This window comes from Ambystoma mexicanum, chromosome 4p (assembly GCF_040938575.1).
Source record: "Ambystoma mexicanum isolate Mex_15411 chromosome 4p, UKY_AmexF1_1, whole genome shotgun sequence".
In the NCBI taxonomy this organism is placed as follows: domain Eukaryota; kingdom Metazoa; phylum Chordata; class Amphibia; order Caudata; family Ambystomatidae; genus Ambystoma; species Ambystoma mexicanum.
This window is the reverse complement of record NC_090927.1, coordinates 204198372-204221414: the sequence shown is the minus strand read 5'-3', so window position 1 is coordinate 204221414 and position 23043 is coordinate 204198372. Positions and strand designations below refer to the sequence as shown.

Here is a 23043-nt window from a genome sequence, read left to right as displayed (position 1 = left end):
CTCCCTCTCTCTCGCCCTCTACCCCTCCCTCCCTCTCGCCCTCTACCCCTCCCTCCCTCTCGCCCTCTACCCCTCCCTCCCTCTCGCCCTCTACCCCTCCCTCCCTCTCTCTCACCCTCTAACCCTCCCTCCCTCTCGCCCTCAACACCTCCCTCCCTCCCTCTCTCTCGCCCTCAACCCCTCCCTCCCTCTCTCTCGCCCTCTACCCCTCCCTCTCTCTCGCCCTCTACCCCTCCCTCTCTCTCGCACTCTAGGTAGTGTGCCTGGGGGCTAGTAAGGGAGTGCTGAAGCAGACTGTTCGAAGGAGGCCTTGCCCTTCTATGACTCAGAGGGGACCAGGAAGTCAGTCGCAGCAGCACAGAAGCATTCACAAAAAAGGCAGCAGTGGAAGGAGAAGAGGAGGAAGGTCTTGTAAAGCTTCCGGAATTTAAGGTGATCCGGCTTAAGTCTGAGTGTGGTGGGGAGTCCCTTCCAGATGGAGGTTACTGCCGAAGAAAGAGATCTACCCCCCCAAATCCCCCTCTCAGCTTGGAGAAACATCAGACCTGCAGATAGTTTGAGCTGGAGGACCGAAGGGCTCTAGCAAGGAGGTATTTAGGGAGAGAAAGTTGGATGTAGAGTGGCCCCAGGCCCCAGAAAGCCCTGTGGATGATGCAGAGGCTCTTGAGATCCTTGCAGCCACGGAAGCCAATGGAGAGATTAAAGAACTGGAGAAAGGGCAGTCCCTGGGCTTGAGGCCAAGGATAAGTCTCAGTCCTATTCTGGATTAGTTGGAGAGGGTGGAGGGAGGAGAAAGGAAGATAGAGGAAGAAGCTGTTACAGTAGTTCAGCGTGGAGAGAACCAGAGCTCTAGAGACATGAAGTTTCTGGGGGAAGGTGAGGAAAGGGAGAATGCTTCTGAGGAGGGTTCCATGTCCTTCCATCGCCCGTTTTTATTTCGCAGAATTTTTGCCGAGAAAAGTCACTGAATTATTTTTATTTTTGGGATTAACCCCCCCAAACCGCCCCTTCCCACCTATTTAGAATCTAGCACCCCGGACGCCCAGAAACATTATATCCCTCTACCCTCCCCCCATATTTTTCGATGTTTTTTTTTCACGGCAAAAAATGCAGTTGAAAAAAAAAAGCACAGATGAAAGGACGTCGTACCCTGAGGCGGAAGAGCTGAAAGTGAGCCGCCTTGGCAAGGTCAGCGATTTGAGGTGAGAAAGAGAGGAGTCCAAGATGACACACCAGTGTTTTTGCCTCACAGTAGGGAGCGGGTGCAAGGAGGGTGGCCAGAGAGTATGCGAGAAGGAAGGAGGGGGGAGTTCCGATGAGGAGGATCTCTCTTACTGGTGTTGAGACAGAGATCATTAGAAGCACACCATGCCTGAATAGCAGTAAGTCTGGAATGGGAGAGGAGGGAAGCTTAAAGGAGAGCTTAGTGCCGTCCACATACGTTATGTTGAAGAGCCACGGCAAGAGGATAGAGCCATGAAGGACGCTGCAGGTAGATGGCTAGGTAGAGGAAAGAAAAGGGCCCAGTTGGACCTGGGAGGGTACAGTTTTACAGGAAGGTGGTCAACCAGCCTGGTGCCAGGTCCGTGATGCCCAGAATATCTCGGAGTTGATTTAAGAGAGTGACGTGATTGACGGTGTCGAAGGCAGAAGACACATCAAGGAGGATGAGGCAGAGGGAGAGGTGGAATCAAGGTTTGAGAGCAAGTCTTCAAAGGTGTTTAGGAGAGCAGTTTCCATGCCTCTGGCTTCCCTGAAGTTAGACTGATGGTCGTGGAGACAGCCAACAGATTCAGTGTGGTGGATTAGTTTGGGAATTACCAACTTCTCCAAAAGTTTGCCCAAGAAGGGGATAGTGGAGATGGAGCTGTAGTTCTCTTCCCCACTTATTCCTGCCACAGATCCTATCCTGCTTCCACATTAATGCCCTGTGCAGGCCACAGTTCCTGCCGTTCCACTCCCAGCCTCAGTTCCTGGTTGTCCTTTCCATGAGTTGTTCGGTTTTGGGATTTACTATTTCATTGTAGTTGTCATCCTTCTAATTTGTTTGATAATGGAAGTGGAGAACTTGTTCCTTCACTATTATAGTCACCCCCTTCTTTTGTCCCATGGCAGGCCTCGTCAGTCACTGCACAGACTGAAACTGAGTCTGGTACTGTGGCCTCGAAGCTGGTGGTGCAGAAAAAGGTTGTAGGATAGCCATTCTCAGTCACCGAACTAGAGGTCTGACTAGAATCATAATACAGTGAAAGAAGAGGCATAAAAAGACGGTACTCTGAGCACAAGCCAGCAATCCCGCATTTTGCACATAAATCCCTCAAGAGATGCAACTTGTGTACGTTTCTTTCCCTTAGCCTCACATTTTGGTTTTTGACACAGCAATACATTGGCAGCCACTATAATTTGTGTAAAGTATATCGGTTTATGGTCATTTGTTCGAATCAAAAGATTCGAATAGCCAAAGTTTCTAAACAAAAGTTACGACATGCTATGTTTAACATTGAAAGTGCATTTCGTTCGAAACAAATCCATCGACAATAGTCATGGTTTGGTTTCAACTGAAATGCACTTTTACATGTTAAAAGTAGCATTTCACTGCTTTTTTGTTTGTAACGTTGAAACGTTACATGGAGCTGTCCAGTGCTGAAATTACAGGACTGGACAGCTCCATATAACGTTTCTAAGTGTTTTGTGTATATTGGCATTTAAATGCATTTTTTTAAACTTTTAAACGTTACATGGAGCTGTCCAGGCCTGTAAATTCAGCACTGGATAGCTCCATGCAACGTTGCAAGGTTTTAGTGTATTTTGGGGGGGCTTTCCCCCAGCCCTCCCAACCCCCACCCCACCCTACCACCCCCTAACCCAAGTTTTGAAAGGCAAACTTTCAGATTTTTTTCGATCAAATTGTTATTCGAAACATTTGTATTTCGAAAAAAAGAATTCGAAAGTTTGCCTTTCGAAACTTTTCTATTCGAAAAAAAAAGAAAGGACACCAACTATATAAACTTAATTGGCAAGTGTGGAATGCTTTTTGCTAATCGGCTAGGGAGGTTCAGTGGTAGAAGTGCTTTGTAAAGCATAAGTGTCTTCATCACCCACCGCCCCTTCACTGGTATAGTCTGTCTTTTACCCTTCTACCCATCCTCTTTCCCAGCCTCTGCTAAGCAAAGCATCATGCCTAGAAGACCTAGCTGACATGGTAAAGAGTTCATTGAGCACCCTTGAAATAAAGCCCCATGTTTAGTGGACCCGGGTGGCGCAGTATAAAACAATAAACCAGCCTTCTTTAAACAAGGTATCATGCCTAGTAGAGCTAGCTGACCTGGTATAAAGCACTCCCCCAGTCCTCTCTACAAAAGCCTCATGCACGTAGATGACTTTGTATACAGCATTCTACCAGCCCTCTCTAAACTAGGCATGATGCCTGATCGACCTAGCTGGCGCCATGCACAGGACTCAGCAGACTACCTTAAACACATGGCATCGTGTCTAGCTGACACGTGTGAGAAGATAGACATAGGAGGCGGATAAAAGGACATGTTTAAACAGGATGTTTTATTTTAAACAATAAAAAACTCCTCTTAAACGCTAATTCTAAGATGGGTCTCCTACTCTAAAAAAAACAAGCAGCTGGTGCTCATCCGAGTTACTCTCCCCCTTTGGTAATTCAGTGGTGGCTGGTTTTCTTACCCACGCCAATGAATTCAGTCTTTACCATCTCTTGGCTTGGTAGCTCCAACAAATAAGCAAATAAATGTCTCTCCGCTTTCTTTTGGCAAAACAGTGGCGTTATTAGCCAGATTGGATGTTTTCTTGTTCCCCGTTCTTCAGGGATGTATTCGCCTTATTAAATGTAACCACACTTCTGATATAGATTGGTCTATAGTCACAGAAACGTTCTCTTTATGACTGATCGGATATTTCTACTGTCATCCTCGTGAAGGTTATGGGCCTTCTTAGCCCAAATTTGGTTGTTGCTTCTCTCACCACCTCTTGGGATCTTAGGATTGTCTGTCATAGTGGGCTATGGGCTTGCTCCATCCTGCTTTGGTTGTGATTTTCCTTACCCCCTACTGGGGTCTTGGGACTCTCAGCCCAGCATGGGCTAAAAACCTGCTCAACAATGCTGTGGTTTCTCTCATCCCTCCTGTGGTGGTTGGATTATCATCCCAGTGTGGGCTACGGCCCTTTTGAACCCTTTTGAACCCTTTGTATCAGGGGTCCTCTAAGGCAAGTAACTAGATGCAGCTGGGAGAGCACGGTTGAACAGAACCGACTGCATGAAAAGCTGTCGACGCCGCTCGCAGAGGACAAACCTTTTATAGACAAATGACTGACTTTGCATAAACGCATTTGAAACATTTTTTAATACACATTACAAAAGCTGATTGGTGGGTCTACATCAGTCCCCTACATGCATGCATACATTGAATGACTGTAATTGGCTCCTGCCATCTTGGCCCGCATATTCCCGTACCACCCATGTTGACGTCACAAACCTTCCCACACTGCCCAACACTTAAGATTCCAAGCATCCAATCATTATTTGATTGTGCCGCCTTCTGGAACTTTATTCATCTGCCATTGGTCCGCTCCCATCGGACATCAGCAATGACACAAAACACTGTTGCACCCTAGGGAAACAAACTCTCCTGATGATTGGTTCCCTGTCCCCTCACCCCACAGCCCTCATTCAATGACCATCTGCTAAGGGGCGATTTGAAACTGCTTACCCCACCATGGCTGGATTTTATTTGCCTGCATTTAATTCCTAATTCTCTACACTTCCCAGCAAGCACCCAGGTGTCTGGCTCGCTGGCTTTGAAAGGGTATCCAGTGATAATAGAGAAGAAAATCTGCTGGTCCCATTCCCCTGCGGCTACGTTCTCCTGGGAACTGCTAACTTGCAACATTTCTCCAGCACATTGCTCGAGCGGAGTGCTCGAGAAATTCACGTTTGTCCAGAACATGAGCCCTGTGGCTGTGAAAAGACACATGTTTTACTTACCTGAGGCCTATACTCCAAAATTGCTTTTATGATGTTTACATCATGCTACACTACCTTTTTTGCACCTTTATCGCACCTTGGTTCTGCTTCTCCCACCCCCTCGTATGTATCAGCCTCCTGTGGGCTACGGGTATCTCTGGCCGTGCTTTGCTTGTTGGTTCGTGTTAGGGTGTTAGGAAAGATTTCTCTTTTGGCAACTTTCCCTTCATAGTTTCTTTGGACCCCCATTCTTTTTTTGTTTTTTAACCTGTTCTGACGTTTTGAGGGGAAGTAAAGCCTTCAGCTTCCCTTCCCCTGCCTTTTCCTCATTGGCTAGTGGGATACTGATCAGTCCTTCAGACTATATCCATACTGGGAAACTGTTTCCCTTTATCATTTACATTTTTGTACCATTTTAACAGTGCAAACAGCAATTTGTGATGCAGTGCAATGGAGATACTTTTGTATCACCCTGGCCTTTTACATTTGGGATTTTTGGTTACTTTTTTATGTGCCTAAAGACAAGCTAGTGGCAGTAGATATGTTTGCCATTTTTTGTGTTCTTTCTAGCGTGCATGCTCACGTTTACCACATATGGCTACCAAACGTGGCTAGTGCCCTAACATGACCACTCCACAAGATTTTTGTTTGTCCTTTGACCATATTGTTGTTCTTCCTGCCTTGCGATGTCAGGAATTCCCATGCAAGGTCATGTACTTTTCCAGGAAAGCTGCTGCTTTCCAGAGCATGCTGCCTGCTACCAATACATTCTGAGGAGAAGCATTATGGCTCTGTGATTTCTGGGCACAAGACCTCATTCTTCTTAGGGAATGGACTGCTGAAATTACAGAAATCCCCTTGTGACTTGGTTCCATCTTTACTGCATCGCTTTACTTACCTCCTGTGCTGATGTCAGTCATTGAATGCATTTTAAGAACCTTTGGTGAATGTATATATGTTTATTATTGAGTATTGTACAATATCACCTGCTTTTTCATTTTTTAGGGTGTTTAAGGACTACAATAAATATTTTTATTTTGATATATTCATGTCTAAATTTAATTATTCTGTGCATCACTGTGTGGACTCATTGTGGACCGCCGATCACACTCTGCTTAGAATAGCTTTGACTGCTCTCCACCTTTACCTTGTTTGGGTTTTGGCTGAATGCTCGGAGTTCCCTGTTCACTATAATTGGGGTGACCGTCTAAAATCTGTCGTCCTGGCCAGATTCTAGAAATCTATCTGAACAGTTATTTTCTCCCCTCTCATAGGGTGTTTGGCTTCTCAGACCTGAGTGGGCTTCGTTGTGGCCTCACCACTCTCCACCCGGTCCTCGTAAGATGCTGCATACTTTTTCTCCTGCGGCAGAGCTCAGTAGTAGGGCTGTCTCTCGAGGCAGCGTGGACCTGTGTTCTCGAGCTGGCTCTGGTCTGCGCAGTCAGCTTTCTCGCGTCGATTCTTCCTTTTCAGGAATTTATCATCAGAAGCAGGACCCTGGTACGTCTCATTGGGTTTGGCTTTGCTTCCTTTCTCAGCAGCCCGGGCTTGTCAGGATTTCCGCCTTTGGTGAAGCGTCAGTATTTACACAGGGTACCTTGGATCTCCACCCACCAAAATCACATAGTCCACTGTCCTATGTCCCGAACCTATTTCCGTTCCTTACACTGCAAAAACAATCTAATAAGTAAGCTGAACCTTGACTCCAACAGGATGGCTTTCTCCTTTGGGATGATTTTAGGTAGTTCATGAATATGAATAATGGAGGGAATATCCTTATTCCCCTAGCCGTCACTTCTTCCCTTAGCCGTCACTAGGCTTTTCTGTATTATTCCACAAAGGTGGGGAGAAGGTCTCTCTTCCCCAGTCCTTCTCAGGTGATTTGCTTATAGTTCCAGAACAAGATTGGGAAAGTATTTCCCTTCCCCAAGCCTTTTGTAGGCTCATTCCATAGCATCAATGTCTGAATTTCTGCCAAAGGGTAGATCTTCCTTCCTCTGGTCTTCTCATAACTTGTCCCAAAGGATCTCTTTCGCTCCCCCTGGTCCTCTTCTGTCTTTCGCCAAAGGATACCCTTCTCATCCCTTGGTCGTCTCTTCTCATTGTGTGGGTCCCAGACCCCCTTCTTCGATATGTAATGTGTCTTAATTAAGCCTGGTTCACAAACCTGCTAGGCGTTGTCTCGCATATTCAACTTTCTCATTATTCGGGTCCCAGACCGCATTCTCATTTTTATAGTGTCTCTTAATTAGGCCTGGGTCACTATCCTGCCAGTCCTCTCGTCGGGTTCTCTCTGGGGTGCTCTCCCACCCAGTATGTCCTTATTTGATCTCTTTTTGGCCCAACTGGAATGGCGAGATGGTTCTGCACTTCCTCCCACCCAAAGCCTGTGGGCTCTCCCAGTGCCTTACCGAACCCCATCTGCGTACCTTTAAACTTGGTCCACAAGTGTTCCAGTCCTCGGCTACACCAGCAGGCTTCTCTGGCTTCCCCTGGGCTCTCGCGGTCTGCTCTCGGCGCCTCCACCACTCTGCTTTCTCCCTGCATGTCAGGTCTCGCCTGATCACTCGGATGGTTGCCTTCCTACCACCGGACGTCGGGTTCTCCAGCCTTTGGCTAAGTCTTGGCTCTTCTCTGCTTTCTTGTTCCCCACCTTCCCATTGCAGCTGTTTGGGTCTGCAGCGCATCCTCTATGCTCGGCTTCACTCCCCTGCTCGATGCTCTTCTGGGGCAGAAATGACACTGAGGAGAGTCCTTAATCAATTTTTATGGCAGATTGACTCTCAATTCTTGACTAGCTAGCACGTTTGTACTGGTTCCGCATAGGACTCTTCATTGCTATGCTCTTCCTTGTGTCGGTACCTTTGTAGTCATCCATAGTCACCTCTCTCTCTCTCTTCCTCGTCAGAGTATCATTTACTTGATTTACAGGGCTGCTATGTATGAGGTAACTAGCAGAAGAAAGGGGAGACCCAGAGGGTGGGGATGCTTGGGCCCTATTCTTAGGTGTGCCATGTCTGGCGCCATTGGAGTTAACCTATCGCGTTCCCCCTTGATAGTGTTCACCTCTTCCACAGAATGGGTCCCCGCCCATGGGATCCTCCCACTGAGTATCACCCCCAGAGGGGCTATTGGGTACAAGCCTCACCTCCCTGGCCCCATGGTAAGGGTCTTCATTGAGGGATTTGTCACATACTCCAGGTGTATTAAGGTCCCTCCGTGGAATGTAAGGGGAGATTCCATTGGTCCTGGTTTTCACAATGAGCCAGCAAACAAATATAGGTCATAAGTCGAGCCATCCACTTTAAAGTGACCCTGTATATGATTGCCCTGTTTAGTTCCCATCTAACCAGCCTAAACTTGGGACATTGCAGTGAAGGGAGGTAGAATGAAATCCTTACATGGGCATTCCTCTTCCCCGGAAGAGGGGTAGTCACTAGTCCCCCCCCCGCCCCAATAGATCCTGCTTGCTCTTTGCGTTACGGGAGGGTATTGCATTGCAGGTTCACTCACATCCCTAATCCAAAAGGCGGTGGCGCCCACTTGGGTAGAAGGGCCAACTTCCCTGGATTCATCACACATGGTTTAAAACATGGCATCGTGCTAATAGACTTAGCTGACACTGTAGAAAGCGCTCACCCAGCATCCTGCACAGTATAAAGAGCTCCCCCAGCCTCCCCTAAACAAAGCATCATGCCTGACTCAGTATAATGCGCTCACCTAGCATCCCTAGATGACCTTGAAGGGAGCATGCTCTTGTAAAGTGAAGAAGTAAATTGCAAAATGCTTCCCCTCTCGACCAAGCCTAGTTTAATTTCTAAACACACTCCAGTCTGGCTTGTCTGACAAGCGGTTCCTTACATCATTCTGTTTGTCCTCTGCGTTACCTTTCTTCGCTCTGCGTTACTGCATTCTTCCTGTATTATGTTGATGAAAAGTGCACAGAGGATTCCAAATGTGGTTATACCAATGTCCTCTTCAAATGTATAATAACTTGGACTGATTTACAGTGCCTCTCATCTCAGTAAAACGTCTCGCCTCTTGAAATGCTGCCAGTGTTCAGGCAAGTCTTTCACATGCTCTGACTTCATAAGTAGTGTTCACATTTGCAGTGTGTCCTAGGGTCTTTAAATTGGCTGTTTCGTAAACACTTAAAATGGTTGATGATTATGGTCACAAAGTAGCTGTTACGTATACGGAAAACTGCAGTTTCAATTTCGAGTGGCATGCTCTGGGATGTCCTGGTTGGGCTCAGTTATTTAATTATTATGTTGAATTCCTAAAGATATGTAGACTATTACAAGTGCTATTACAAGTGCTGCTAATGTTTTTATATGGTACTGTTAATAGACTTATTCCAGACCTGCCCCCCATATAGCTGGTTTGTGGACCCCACACTTGAGCTGTTCCGCAAAGTTCAAGAATTGATAACCCTTAGGATGAACCTGCCAGATGATTCATGCATAGATGTTCGTGGGGAAAGTGAACCGTCACAGGTTTTGCTGCATGCTTCATGAGGAGACCCAGATTGCTTTAGATTCAAATAGCATGTCCTGGAACACTTTATTGTTGTAGGTACTATACTTCTTTTGTCATTTTTGAAGATGAGAGTTCACAATGCAAAAATATGTACTAGTGCTGCTTCTTTCTGACCGGCCCATGCGCAAACCCAAAACAGTTTGATATCTACAATTACCTGTATCTTTATTTTCTAATGTGACATTTTTCTGGTTCACAGGATAGAGATCTGGAAAGGTTACGGAGAAAATGGCTCAATGTATTGACGAAGCGCCAGGAGTACTTGGATCAGCAGCTACAGAAGCTTGTTAGCAAACCTGGTAGGAAAACCGTATTTGGTGGTTTGCTTGGTTTTGAAATCTTTCAGTTTGCTAAATAACAGCAGCTTAGAAGGAGAAACCGTGTTTGGCGAGTGCTTGAGAAATTTGGAGGTGCAAATCCACATGCAAGTGCTGCTCGTACTAGTCTCAATGATCTATATATGCCTGTATCCCCTGAACAACTGTTGCACATAAACCACAGTCTGGTCAGAAATCCCGGGTTTCTTTTTGCTAACTGAGGGAGCCCCCTAGACCTTGTTGGATTTTTTTGCTTAAGACTGCAATTGCATTTTGGATTTTACTGTACGTAAACCCATATAGCTACAAGCTTAGGGTACTGTAAAGTGGCCCAGTTTGTCCCTCGTTTTGTCCTATCAACAATAACGTGTCAGTCGTAGGCTTCGTCAGCTGTGTAGTGGACTTTGTCAATTACTGAAACGGAAGTATGAGCTCCTTCTGCTGGGACCCAAACAATGTTGCTGATATTTCAGTGCTTGCTCTGTGTCCTGAGATAGGTTGGATTGGACCTTCAGTGGAGTGACTTTCTTCCGCAGATTCCTCATCTGATAGATATTCCCTCCAGCTTCTGAATTCTTTTGTCGACAGGGGGGGGGGCGTAGTGGACTTCGACCCAGCCGTCAACAATCGATCCGTCTTGCTCGACGTCTGGTTTTCGGCTTCGGGTGGGACATCAGGCATCTTATAAATACCACATAACTACGCCCCAACTCTTTCCCTGCGTGCTAACCTGCTGCTTGGGAACACAGAGCTTCGACTCCCTCAACATTTTCATCAGAAAATGTACTTTTTCACAAAATCCTCGACGTGCAATGTCGGTCGCGCATGTATCAGGTTTCAAGCGGTGTTCCGATTGTGGCACCAAGATGTCCATCACTGACCCACAAAGTGCCTCAGCACACGTCACAGGACTGACTGGTGTCCGTCGTGCGCCAAAATGCAACCGAAACACCTTTTGCGATCGAGTTGCAAAAATTGCTCTGGGTCGACCGCCCTCAAAATCTCTGGCGCGGTCGACGATTGGGTCTTCGGAGGCCGAAACTGAGGAGCACACACCTGAGAAAGAACACAGGCAGAAGAAGAAACTGTCCCACTGGAGGAGCCAGTCTTCCGCGTCCTTGTCCCGAAAGAAGAAAAGGTGTCGCAGCCATTGCTGGGATTCTGAGTCGTCGATGGATAAAGGTAAGCAGTCGGCTGGGCCTACCACCAGCCAAGAGTGGGAGGATTTAAAATCCTCGATGCTTGCAATGTTCAAGCAACATGCTGCAGTCAGTGCGTCTAACCCCCAACGCAGCATGCTTCGGAACGCAAGAGCAGCGCTCGGTATACCCGACCCATCTAGTACCTCGGTACCGACAATGACGCTGATCAACCTTTCGATGTCGAAAGAAATCCAGTGGAAGCTAGACTATCCCTGTGCATGCAAGGATGTCGATACTACAGTGTCTCGACACCGACATCCACCATATCGGCGCCGAAAGACAAACCCTCGACGGTTGTAGAGAAAACGGTCACTCCCCGGTTCCAATTTTTAGGTGTCATGGCGGGTACCTTTGGCAGTCATGAGGCCGATCGCCATGGGGATGTCAACCCAATTTACTCCGGTTCAGGAGGGGTCGATTATTTTGACCACCAGAATCGGCTTTTGCAGCTGGCTCAAGGCCTCCAGGACGCCAGCAGTCTACACATCGCCAGACCTCAAATTTCAGCAGTCCCATTCCTATGTTCATAATACCTCTAAATTCAGTGCGCTGGTAGAAAGGATACCCTGGTATTGCACTCATCAGTGGCACCTGTACAAGGTTATGACCGTACCAACATTTCAGATAAAAGGCCTTGCCATTCAGCATAATATGCCTTTAAACCCTGCTATAGCCAATCGTTTAGCAGTTATGTGGCAAAACCCTTGTTCCCTTCCTACCGTCAGCCCCACCATTTTGGGGAACTGCCGGCTGGCTAGGAAAGACCCTTCATACCTCTTGACACACCCTTACCTGGAGGGGCTTGTTATGCATGCTGTTAAGGTCTCTTCTAGACCTGCATCTTCTACATCCACTCTGCCTCCAGACAGGGAAGCAAAAAAAGTAGATGCCTTGGCGAAGAAGGCATTCACCTCAGGTAGCATGTCCCTCAAAGCTACAAATGTGGCAAGCAGTTTTGCCAAATACTTCTTCAGTATATGGACAGCAGTGAAAAATAATGCTCAGTATGTCCCGGAAGGAGAAATGCGTGAGGGCTTCATACAGCTAGTGGAAGATGGGAAGGAGGTGACCAGGCAGTTGCTGCAAACGTGCGTGGACATCGCCAACTGCATGGGCCGATCCATGGCGTCCGCCATAACACTAAGAAGGCAGGCCTGCTTACAAACCTCTGGTTTTTGCATAATGTCCAAGTCAAGCTTCTGGCCAAAAAGTCGACTATTTCTTGGAGAAATTGAAGGAATCCAAGGTAGCTGCCAAATCCTTGGGCCTAGCTGTGCAGCGTGCCAAACCTGCATTTAGCTTCGCCTCTAGGGCACAGGGCTACAGGAGATATGCTCCTTACCGCATGGCTCTCACTGACCAGGCAAGTGCAGAAGCATTTCTTGCGCTCTGGAAGTGGCAGAGAGGCTTCTACAAGTCAACAGGCGGGGGCGACCCAGCCTCCGAAGCCTCTTTGATTTTCCCCTCAAATCGGACCCAGTCGCAGGGAATTACTTCTGATGCCTAGACTCTACAGCTCATTCAGTGGGGTTATTGTCCGCCATTTGTAAGAAAGCCACTGGCCACACCGCCCTCGCCTCCAATCCAACCGAGACAGGAGCTGCAGGAAGAACGGAGCGCCCTGTTGCTGAATGGTTCTGTGGAAGAGGTATCACCCGAGCAGAGAGAATCAGGCTGGTATTCCCGGTATTTCTTGGTGCCCAAGAAAGGAGAAGGTCTCCGTCCTATTATGGACCTCAGGGCCTTGAACAAGTTCTTGAGGAAAGACAAATTCAGGATGGTGAAGTTGAGAGAGATTCTCCACGCTCTCGAACTACAGGACTGGCTGGTGTAGATAAGACCTACAAGATGCCCATTTCCATGTGCCAATCCATCGAAAGCACAGGAAGTTACTAAGGTTCACCATAGGAGATATGCACCATCAGTTCAAGGTGCTTCACTTTGGTCTTGCCTCTGCTCCAAGGGTATTCACCAAGCTAATGGCGGTAGTTGCGATCCACCTTAGGAGATCCGGGGTCCACGTATTTCCATATCTGGACGACTGGCTGATCCGAGAGAAGTCTATAGTGCAGGAGGTCTTGTCCCATTTAGAGGACACCTGCTTGCTGCTGCACAAGCTGGGCTTCTCCCTAAACTTAAAGAAGTCCCACATGACACCAGTGCAGCTGCTCCAGTTCATCGAGCCAGTCCTAGATACCCGGCTGGGGAAGGCCTTCCCTCCCGAAGAGAGAGTAGTGAGCTTGACACAGATGGTCGACTTGTTCCAGAACCATACCACTCTAGCAGCGGCTGCCTTCCTCTGCCACCTAAGCCTCATGGCCTCCTGCATTTTTCTAGTGCCGGAGGCCAGGTTGCACATAAGATCCCTGCAGTGGCTGAGTGATCAGTGGTCTCAGTACCTCAGCCCTCTCTCGGATCTCCTCAGGGTTTCCGCATCGGTGGTCAACGACCTGTCCTGGAGGGCAGACCGCAACAGTCTTTTGGCGGGGGATCCTTCTGGTCTCCTCTGCCTCAGTCCCGAGCGGTCACTGATGCGTCTTTGAAGGGTTGGAACACTCACTGCGAGGATTTTCAGGTGAGCGGCCTCTGGTCAATGACAGAAGCCAGGTGGCTGGAATTGCGAGCCATCAGGCTAGTCCTGAAAGCATTTGCCCCGTCTCTGCAGGGGAAACATGTCCTCGTGGAAAACAGAGTGGCAATGCAATGTGTTGTGCACTCCCGACTTCTCTGCACGGAGGCGATGATGCTTTGGTGCTGGTTGCAGGAGAACAGGATCTCAGCAATTGATCTGGCGGGCATAGAGAACAACTTGGTGGATGCTCTGAGCAGGCTTAGCCCGGTCTCGCACGAGTGGGAAATGTGCCATGAAGTCCTAGAGGAGGTCTTCGATCTCTGGGGTACCCCAGCAGTGTATCTGTTTGCTACGGAATCCAACAGGAAATGCGACCAGTTCTGCTCGAGGGAATTACTAGCGAACGGTGCACTGCGGGGGCGGGGGGGTGTTTCTAGTGGACTGGACCTTCCCCCTCCTTTATGCGTTCCCTCTGATTCCTGTCATTCCATGGGTTCGCGGGAGATTGAAGAGGTTTCAAGCAACCATGATCTTGATCACCGCGGACTGGGCGAGGGAAAACGTGGTTCTCCGACCTCTTGGATCTGTCCACCTCACTGGTTGCTTCGGCAGCCGAATCTCTTAACCAAGTCGGAAGGTCTTCTCGTTCACGTTGACTTGGTGATGGTCCTCTGCCTGTTTTCTGTCTTCCTGTCACAGTTTCTTAGAACAAAGATTGTTCTAACGCTACTTGTAGTGTTTGCTCTGTGGTTCCTCCTTTGGAGGTTTATACTTACTTTCTCTCTGTTTTCCTATGCAGTGTGTGGCACTCTGGGTAAAAAAGGGGGAACTGAGGTTGGGGGCTTAGTGATGTGGTATCTATGACTCCTGATGTTACGGCAGGAGCCGAGGACCAGACGCAGAGCAAAATGGATTGATGGTCGACTGCTGGGTTGAGGTCCACTATGCCCCCTGTCGAAAAAAAAATCCGAAGCAGCAAAGCTGGAGGGAATATCTATCGGATGAGCAATCTGTGGGAGAAGAATCCATAGAAAGAACATTATGGTAAGTAATGTCTCCTTTGAAGCTGTCCTTCAAAGGACCCTCCTGTATCCTATCCTGCAGTCCTTTGTCTAGACCGTAGCAGCCTCTGACCTGGTTTAAAGGGTCACCATTTTGATTCCTCAATTCTATTGTCTTGTCTGGGTCCTCCAGCCTTGTTGACATTGTTTACTTTGCCTAGCCATCTCCACTGCTTGACGAACTGGCACTGCATCCAAAACTAAATCCAAACGCTATAATGATAATGATAATGATAATGATGTTATTTATACAAGTGCCTTAATCCAAAGCGCTTTACAGAGCACATATTTACATACAATATCACCCAACCGAAATTGGTACTCATTTATCGACCTCGGAAGGATGAAAGTCTGAGTTGGCCTTACCGGGTTTCGGACCTGCAGATCACGCTCAGATCGTAGCAGCGAGCGCTCAACCCGCTGAGCTATCTTACTGGCTATGTTTAACAAACTCACCACTCAACACTACTGGATTTATCGACTCCTTCCAGTCGATCTCGTTCAAAATTGGGCTGGTTCAGATATTGCCTGCAATCATTCCTCCTGGTGGAAACCATAACTGAGACTTCTGCTGCATCTGAGATTTGGCTCAAATACGGAAATTTTTTCTGGTCGTCAAACCTAGGTCTGGACCTCGCCTGGTGTAATCCACTATCCTTGCAATGCAAGTTGGATGGTTGCCCCTTAATATATTACTCATTTTAATTGCAAAGTACAAACCTGTATTTGCCGATACTCCTTGATGTAGAACTTCACATTCTTATGTTTTCAGTAATATAATGATGTACTGTTTGGATGGTTCTTCATTGTGTGAGTGGTACTTTATTACCAGCCATCTCCTCCGAGTCAAGCTAGATTGCCAATACATGTACCGCTGTAAGAGTCAGGAATAGCTCAGGGGAATCCTTGTTTAACACTACATGTTGTTGTTCTGAAGCCCTCACAAATGGACTTAAAAATAATCTTTATAGCAGCCACAGTCTCATTCACCAATGCAAGCTTTTATTTTAAACAAACATTGGCAAAATCGTAAGATTTAGGCCAATGATGCACAACATGTGGGCTGAATGCAACCCTTCTGGACATAATCTACGCCCTTCAAGTCACATGAGTTTAATGATGAAGTGTTTCCTGGCCTGATGTCGCTCAGCCAGTCAGTGGTAATGCCTTTAAGAGGCTATGTATCATGTGTTTAAGTAGAAAAGTCATTAATGTACAGCTTAAAACCGGTGGGTGTTTTTTTAACTCCTAATTGCTCACCTGCCACCCACTCATTCCCATGTAGAGTTCAGCCCACTGTGTGAGACTTTTGTGGTACGTTTGGCCCTGCAGCAAAACAATTGCGCACCCCCTGTTTTAGGGAGTTGTATGTCATGCGCAGTCTCAAAGACCCAAATACATTTGAGATTAATTAATAGTAGCTAGTTCACACCATTAAACATAAAACAATCAAAAGTGCTTAACAGCATTATCAAAACCCACTATTTGGGAGACCACCAGGGGGTGCGTACTGCAATGCACGCGTGAAGCAGAGGCTCCACGACAGACCGTCGCACTGGAGTTTGCCGTGCTCCCCCGATGCAGTGCTAGCCTAACAGTAGTGCTTCTTTATCCCCCCTGGGCCTAGGAAGGGGGGTGCCGGCGCACACTTCACACCCTGCATGAGCGCTGGGAGGAGGAGCACAGAGGCCTGTCCTGACACATGGAGGCATGCAAGTTGGATCCTGCCGCAGACCATGTGAGACTCTAGCACACCCCCCTCCCCAGTGTGCGGGGAGTGTCTGTGTGGTCACCAGCGGAGAGGAGCCTTTGGTTGGCTGGAGGAGGTGACCCGAGGTGGCAGAACGCGCAAGATGAGCCAGCCGGGACCGGGCCTCCCAACGCGGCCCTTGCCACATCCGCAGTGAGAAGGAGGGTGCCCTAGTAGCGACGGACCCCTCGAGATGACAGGAGAGAGTGAGGGCGGCAGAGGTTCTGGGGAGTTTTCACCCACGCAGGAGCAGAGGTTTCTCCTGGCTTGGGGGTTCTGGTTCGAGTATGGGTACGGGGGGCGGGCATGCGAATGGTGAAAGCCAGAATGAAGTGATCGGACCAGACAACTGGTGTGGGGGGGGGGATTTAGATGGATCTGGTCATGGGAGCTAAAGATGGCATCAAGGGCGTGCCCGATAGAGTGAGTTGGCCTGTTTATGTGGAGGCAGAAGTTAAACACATCTAGGCAGTCGACCATCTAGAGGCCATGGGAGAGATACTTGCCCGGGCGGTTGGTCTGTTGCTAGTAGGGGGGACTTTAATATGTGGGCGGACCGGGTCATGGATCATAGTGGGGAGAAGATCCCAACAGGTAGGGGGGCAGGGCAACAGGATGGGGTACTCATGGGGTATATGTTAGACCAGGGGCTGGTGGATGTATGGAGGGAATGCCACCCCACAGAAAGGGGCTACACTTTCTTCTCCCCTGTTCACGGATCCCGAACAAGGATCGACTATTGGTTTTTGCTCCAGCGACACATCTCCAGGGTCATCCGTAGTGATCACTCTCCCATTAGTTGGTCAGATCACGACATGGTGGAAATGGGCACAGCATTGTCAAGATTAGGACCCTGGGAATCACTGTGGCGCGGTGCAACATCGTCCTGTTTAAGGACATGGTCTTTGCGAAAGGTGCAGGAGCCGATTGAAGAGTTTTTTCAGTTGAATGCCACAGGGGAGGTGGAGCTGGGCATGACATGGGACGCAGCCAAGGCAGCATGGCAGGGTCTCATTATTTGAGAAGGCGCAGCCAAAAAGATGATTAGGACCCTACAGGCTGAGAAACTCAAGGCTGAGATTCGTAAGTTGGAGACATCCGAAGGAAAAGGGGTAAAAGAAAAGGAGGTGGACCTGGCACTAGTGAGGGAAAAGTGCCAGGAGCTGAGGGATCTGGAGATGGGAAAGGTGATTGCTGCCTGCAATCTTTGAAGCAAAGGTATTATGAAATGGGGGACAAGGCTGATGCCTTACTGGCAGCCATGTTTCGGGGTGAGAAGTGGGTAGCCGGGCAGATGGGCAGTCACGTTCCCTTGCTGGGGAGGTGGCGCAGAGTTTCCCACATTCTATGAACAACTTTATGACAGGGAAGGGGCGGGGGTTCTGACGAGGAGAAACTGGGTAGATATCGGGGGTGGGGGGATCCCTGCCATGTCTTCAAAGTAGCAACAAAGCAGAGATGGAACGGCTCATTACCCAAGAGGAAGTGTTAAGGGCAATTGCTGGGATTAAACTGGGAAGGCCCCTGGAGAAGACTGATGCACTGTTGGGTTCTACAAGACTTTTGCTGGACCCCTCGCCCAACACTTGGTGAAGCTATTTAACCACGTCCTGATAACATGGAGGGCCCCCCATCTTTTGGGAGAGCGCTAATGACGGTAATACTAAAAGCAGGTGTGCCAGAGTGTTGCAAGTCCTATCGTCCCATTTCCCGACTTAATGTTGACGTGAAAATCTTCACCAAAGTGCTAGCCACGCGAATGGAGGGAATCATGCCAAAACTAATCTACTCAGATCGGGTGGGGTTCATCCAGGGTAGGCAGGGGGTAGACACCTTGCGCAAGACACTGCACCTGATGGAGGCCTTGGTGGAGAGGGAAGAGAACCTGATGCTGGTGGCTCTCGACTCCGAGAAGGCTTCTGACCGGGTGGACTGGGGTTTCTTAGCTGGGGTCCTGCAGACATTTGTGCGCAGGGATCGGCTCTTGAGAGGGATACAGGCACTTTGTGGCCCTGGTGGTGTGAATTACCATGAATGGGCGGCTGTCGAGGTCCTCCGAATTGCGTAGGGGGGCGAAACAGAGTTGCCCACTCTCACCTCTCCTATTTGCGCTAACGATGGAGGTGTTGGCTGAGCGATTAAGGGTGGTGGGTGAGTGGGAGTTCAAATTAGGACTCTACGCAGACAATGTGCTATTGCACCTGATGAATCCCACCAGCTCCGTCCCTGCTGCAATGCCAATAATTGAAGAGTATGGACAGTTCTCGGGCTTTAAAGTCAATAAGGAAAAGTCAGTGATTTTCCCTTTCGCAGTGGAGAACCTTAGGGATGTCGAGGCACTCGGGGCCCCTGAGGTTGCAGATACAGATAGACTGTATTGGGTACCTGGGTGTCGCCATTGTCAGACCAGGGAGGATTTGGGTGGTGCGGTCTACCCCCCCCTCTTTGATAAGTTATTTGTTGAGATGGAGACTTGGGGCAAGGGCCAGTTAGTTGTCATGGATGAGGAGGCTTGATGCCGTAAAAATGAATCTGCTCCCCAGAGTACTAGATATGTTTCAGATGTTGCCAGTACGGCCCCCAGAGGCCTACCTGAGAGAAGTTAAATCGCAGATCCTGCGGTTTCTCTGGCAGAACCTGGAGCCCAGGATGGGATATAAAACGCTAATTTTGCCAAAGGATCATAGAGGGGTGGGACTCCCAGACCTTATCTTATACTATAGGGCGGCACAATTTAGGGCAACAGTGCCACATTTGAGGGAGGACCCCGGGAAACAGTGGGTCTACTTGGAGAAACATTTGCTTCCGGCAACAGTGGGGGAATGGCTCTGGGTTCCTAAGGGGAAGCTTCCGAGGTGAATTCGACAACACCCACTTCTTGGGGTCCATTGGGAGGTTTGGGTATGGGTGGTAGAACTGGTGGGATCACAACATGGCCCTCTTCAATTAGTCATATTTGGGCTCTGCCTGTGCAGGAGGCTATACCAGAGGTGGGGAGGGACCAGGCATGGTTCGAGGATGGACTCGCCCGGGTGCATCAACTGTGGAAGGGAGAGCAATTTGTTGGTATTCAAGAGTTAGATTGAAGGGCATATTTACAGCCGAAAAGTGGAAGGAGTTGATTCAGAGGGATCTTACGCCGGTGGAGAGGGTCCTTGATGGGCACGCAGAAATGAGGGGTCTCTGTTAGGCAGAAACCTGTGCAGTTCCCTTGGGGAACACTGCAAAAGATTTAAGACTACAGGTATAGCAGTAAACCCACTTGGTAGCAGTCTGCACCACCCAGATTTACCTGGTAGCTGTGGCTGAGCAGTCAGACTTCCCTCAAGAAGAGTTGGGCAGTATGCAAAGTATACACAATATGTACTCAGACACAATAGCACAAGCAAACACTGACCAGAGCTTGGTTTCAAAAGTATATAGTTATTTATTTTTTTAAGAACACATAAGTTGAAAACACTCTAGCAAAGTATAGTAAAAACACTTAAAACACAGTTATAAGGAAAGCAGTTTCAACCCTTACTCCTATCTAGACAACTCTAAGTTAACCCCACATAATTAAAACAGAGGTGAGCGCTTAACGTTAGATGACACTCTAGTAGGTTTAAGGAAGGGATAAAAAGAAACAGAAATGGGTTAAACACACCACTCTAAGGTCCAGAACACTTGCAATAGGCTCAAAGAAGCACAAAGTCACAGGTGAGCAAAAGTCACTAGGCAGGGCCCACTCTTAGAGTAGCCGGAGCGAAAATGTGCCCAAGATCACACTGTTATTAGGGATTCAAAGTCTTGCAAAGAGTTAGAAAGAGTTTAGAGTGGCTTAGAAGTTTAGCCAGGGTATTCCAGGCACTCCCAGGTTCGAAAGCCGGGGGCTAAATCTACCCCGTACAGTCGGTGGCAAGGGAAGCCAGGCGGAACACGGTACCTTAAGCGGAAAGGATCCTCCAGCGGTGGCAGTTGTTCCAGGCAGTGGCAGCAAGGCTCGACGTCGGTCAGGGGAGAAGAAGTTCTCGCAGAAGAGCAGAAGAAGAAGGTCGTTGCACTGCCCGGGAAGAAACCAGCCGCGGAGTCCTCCGGTCAAAGGGTTGTACCGACTTTCGTGGTTGGGGTAAAAGTGGTGGGGTTCCGGTTGCCGGGGGGCTTGGCACTGGCAAGGCGGCCACGAGATACCTCGAGAAGCGAAAAGAAGGCGAAAACTGGTTGTCCCCACCAGTCAAGGGAAGGAGCCACTCCGTTAAGAGTTCTCCTCGGTCGTCGGGAAAAGTGGTGAGACGGTTCAGCAGGGCTCCACCGGGTGGTGTCGTCGAAGCAGGTCGGCTCAGCTCTTCCCTCGTCGGATTCTTGGTCCTGTGGCGACTTCTAAAGTTCCAGTCCCCAAAGCCCTGCTTTTATGCAGCAAACCCCCATTCACCCAGCCTAGCTGTCACTCAAACATGCTAAGTGGTGAGCCGGCCGGCTCACCACTTGGGCCAATCAGGACGGAGTGCGACTTGAGTTACCAAGGTAACTCAGTCCAGGGTGCCTAAACCCCCCTCCACCCCTCCTAAGTACCCCAGACAGAGTGGCACCACTTTGGAGGGCTTCTGTGGAGAAGCCCGCCAAAAGTGGAACAAAGGGCTCCACTTTGGGTCAGAGTTACAGAGGCGAACGCCAACGCCATTTTAGAATCAAGTTTTGGCAAAAAGTCCCAACCGGAGTTATAATAATAAATATATAAACCGGCGGTATGTTTAAGGCTACCGTAAATAAATAATTAAATGTGTTAGCCTAAAACAATGGGAAATCCCATAGGAAAATATTCGCGGTTGAATATAAAACGTAGTTTCCACTGCCACCAGCCAAAACTCGATCAGGGGGGACGGAGACGTGCCCCCTCGAGTAACAGACCCTGGGGCAATCGAATTGCCCCAGCCAGTACGTCCACAATATGATGGTTTGTACTGGTTCTGTTCAGGATTCAAGACTAGCAAAGTCTTTGGTGACTTTACATGCCCTGGGAGACAGTAGTCAGTCCCAGGGTATGGAGTCTATGTTGGGGAGTCCCTAGGACACCCCTGGGTCACGGCACAGAGGGTGCTGTGTAACCCACATCACAAAAATACATGAGGCCCTATGGAGTAAAAGACCCCATAGCCCATTCAACACAAGGTTTAACCAAGAAAACACACTTCAAGAGTGAGGGTAAAAGAGTCTCACTCTTGGCAGGAGAAAAAAAGAAACCCCAGAAATCCAGCAAAGCTGCTGGGGGACTCACTAGGTAGGGAAATTCAGCCTAAACAGAGAATTCTCCCTAACAGTCTCATCTCAGGCCTCTATGGGGCTCTGTTGGAATCAAGGGGAAGTGCGGTTCAGGGACTTCGCTAAAGGTGGGAGAGGGATCTGGGTAGGGAATTTGACGAAATCCTCTGGCAACAGATGTGCCGGAGAGTTTTTGAGACATCAATATCTTGCCAATACAAACTCCATGGCGTGAAACTATTACACCGTTGGCAGTATGATCCGACACGCCCCTCCAAAATGTTTCACACAGTGAACCCCCAATGTTGGCAAGGCTGTGGTAGGGTGGCAAATTACTGGCACATGTGTGGGACTGTCCCAGAGTGTTCTGGAAGAAGGTCCTGGGTTGGATTAAGGATGCAGGGGGTGGAGGGGGTCTGTATTGGATCCCATGTTGGTGCCTTTCGGTCTTGAGGCGGGAGGATCGATAGTACGGCCTCCCCCCATTGGTACACTTTCTCCTCCTGGCGGTTGAAGCTTGCCATGCCAGGTACTGGGAGAGTGCCATAGTCCCTACCCAGAAAGAGTGGGCCAGCACAGCGAAGGACATAGATTTGATGGAAAAGATCACAGTAGCGATCTATTGGGGGGGGGCGGGGAGTGCTACTGTAGCATTGGAGTGGCGACAGCTTTGCAACACATTTGGGTGAAGGGCTAACAGATAGGTGAAAGGTGTATTATGATCCGGCTTGTGCTCTCGAACTCACTCGTATATTGAGTTGATTGTGTTTTTGAAACCTGAATGCAATAAGAACAGTTTTCATGGGGAGGTTGGGAGGGGAGGGAGGAGTTCTAAGAGTAAGTCACTATATCATAATGGTTGTTTTGTGATACTGAATGCTTGATTGTGGCTTAGAAAAACAACAAAATTCAATTTACAAAAATAAAACATACTTGTTATTTGGCATTTTACCTTTGTTATAAAAATACAGTTCATTGGCTGAAGCCCCACTCGGTCCAGCCGGTCAATCGACGTCTGGACGCCAAGTACAGGCAGATGGAGAGGGATACATTCTTGCTCTCGACCCATCCTCGGCCACACTCCTTCATGATCGCTGCAGCATCAGTATACTCCCAAGCCTCAGTCGTCGGCAGCCTCCTCCTCTGCGGCGCTGCAAGGCAAGGAGGAGAAGATCTTGGAGGCGTACGGGAAGAAACTCTATTCCAACGGGTCCTTGCATTTTCGTCCGAGGGAAAGAAGGCATGACACGCCCCTTCGGGTCCACTTGTCTCTGGTGGGGGGCAGGCTTGCACTCCATGCACATTTCTGCCGCCAGAATTTCGCTGACCCCTGGATCCTCTCTGTAGTATCCATGGGGTACTGTCTACCCACCC

The 23043-nt window shown here is 48.7% G+C and overlaps 1 protein-coding gene across 1 annotated transcript in view; it reads left to right on the top strand.

Annotated features, from left to right (window-relative positions):
* The window catches only part of KIF13B (kinesin family member 13B), a 1451009-nt gene that overhangs the window by 1023971 nt on the left and 403995 nt on the right, over positions 1-23043 (top strand). Inside the window, exon 27 of the mRNA XM_069605712.1 lies at positions 9729-9828. Within this exon, the coding sequence (XP_069461813.1) occupies positions 9729-9828 (100 nt within the window). The remainder of the gene's footprint in view (positions 1-9728; positions 9829-23043) is intronic.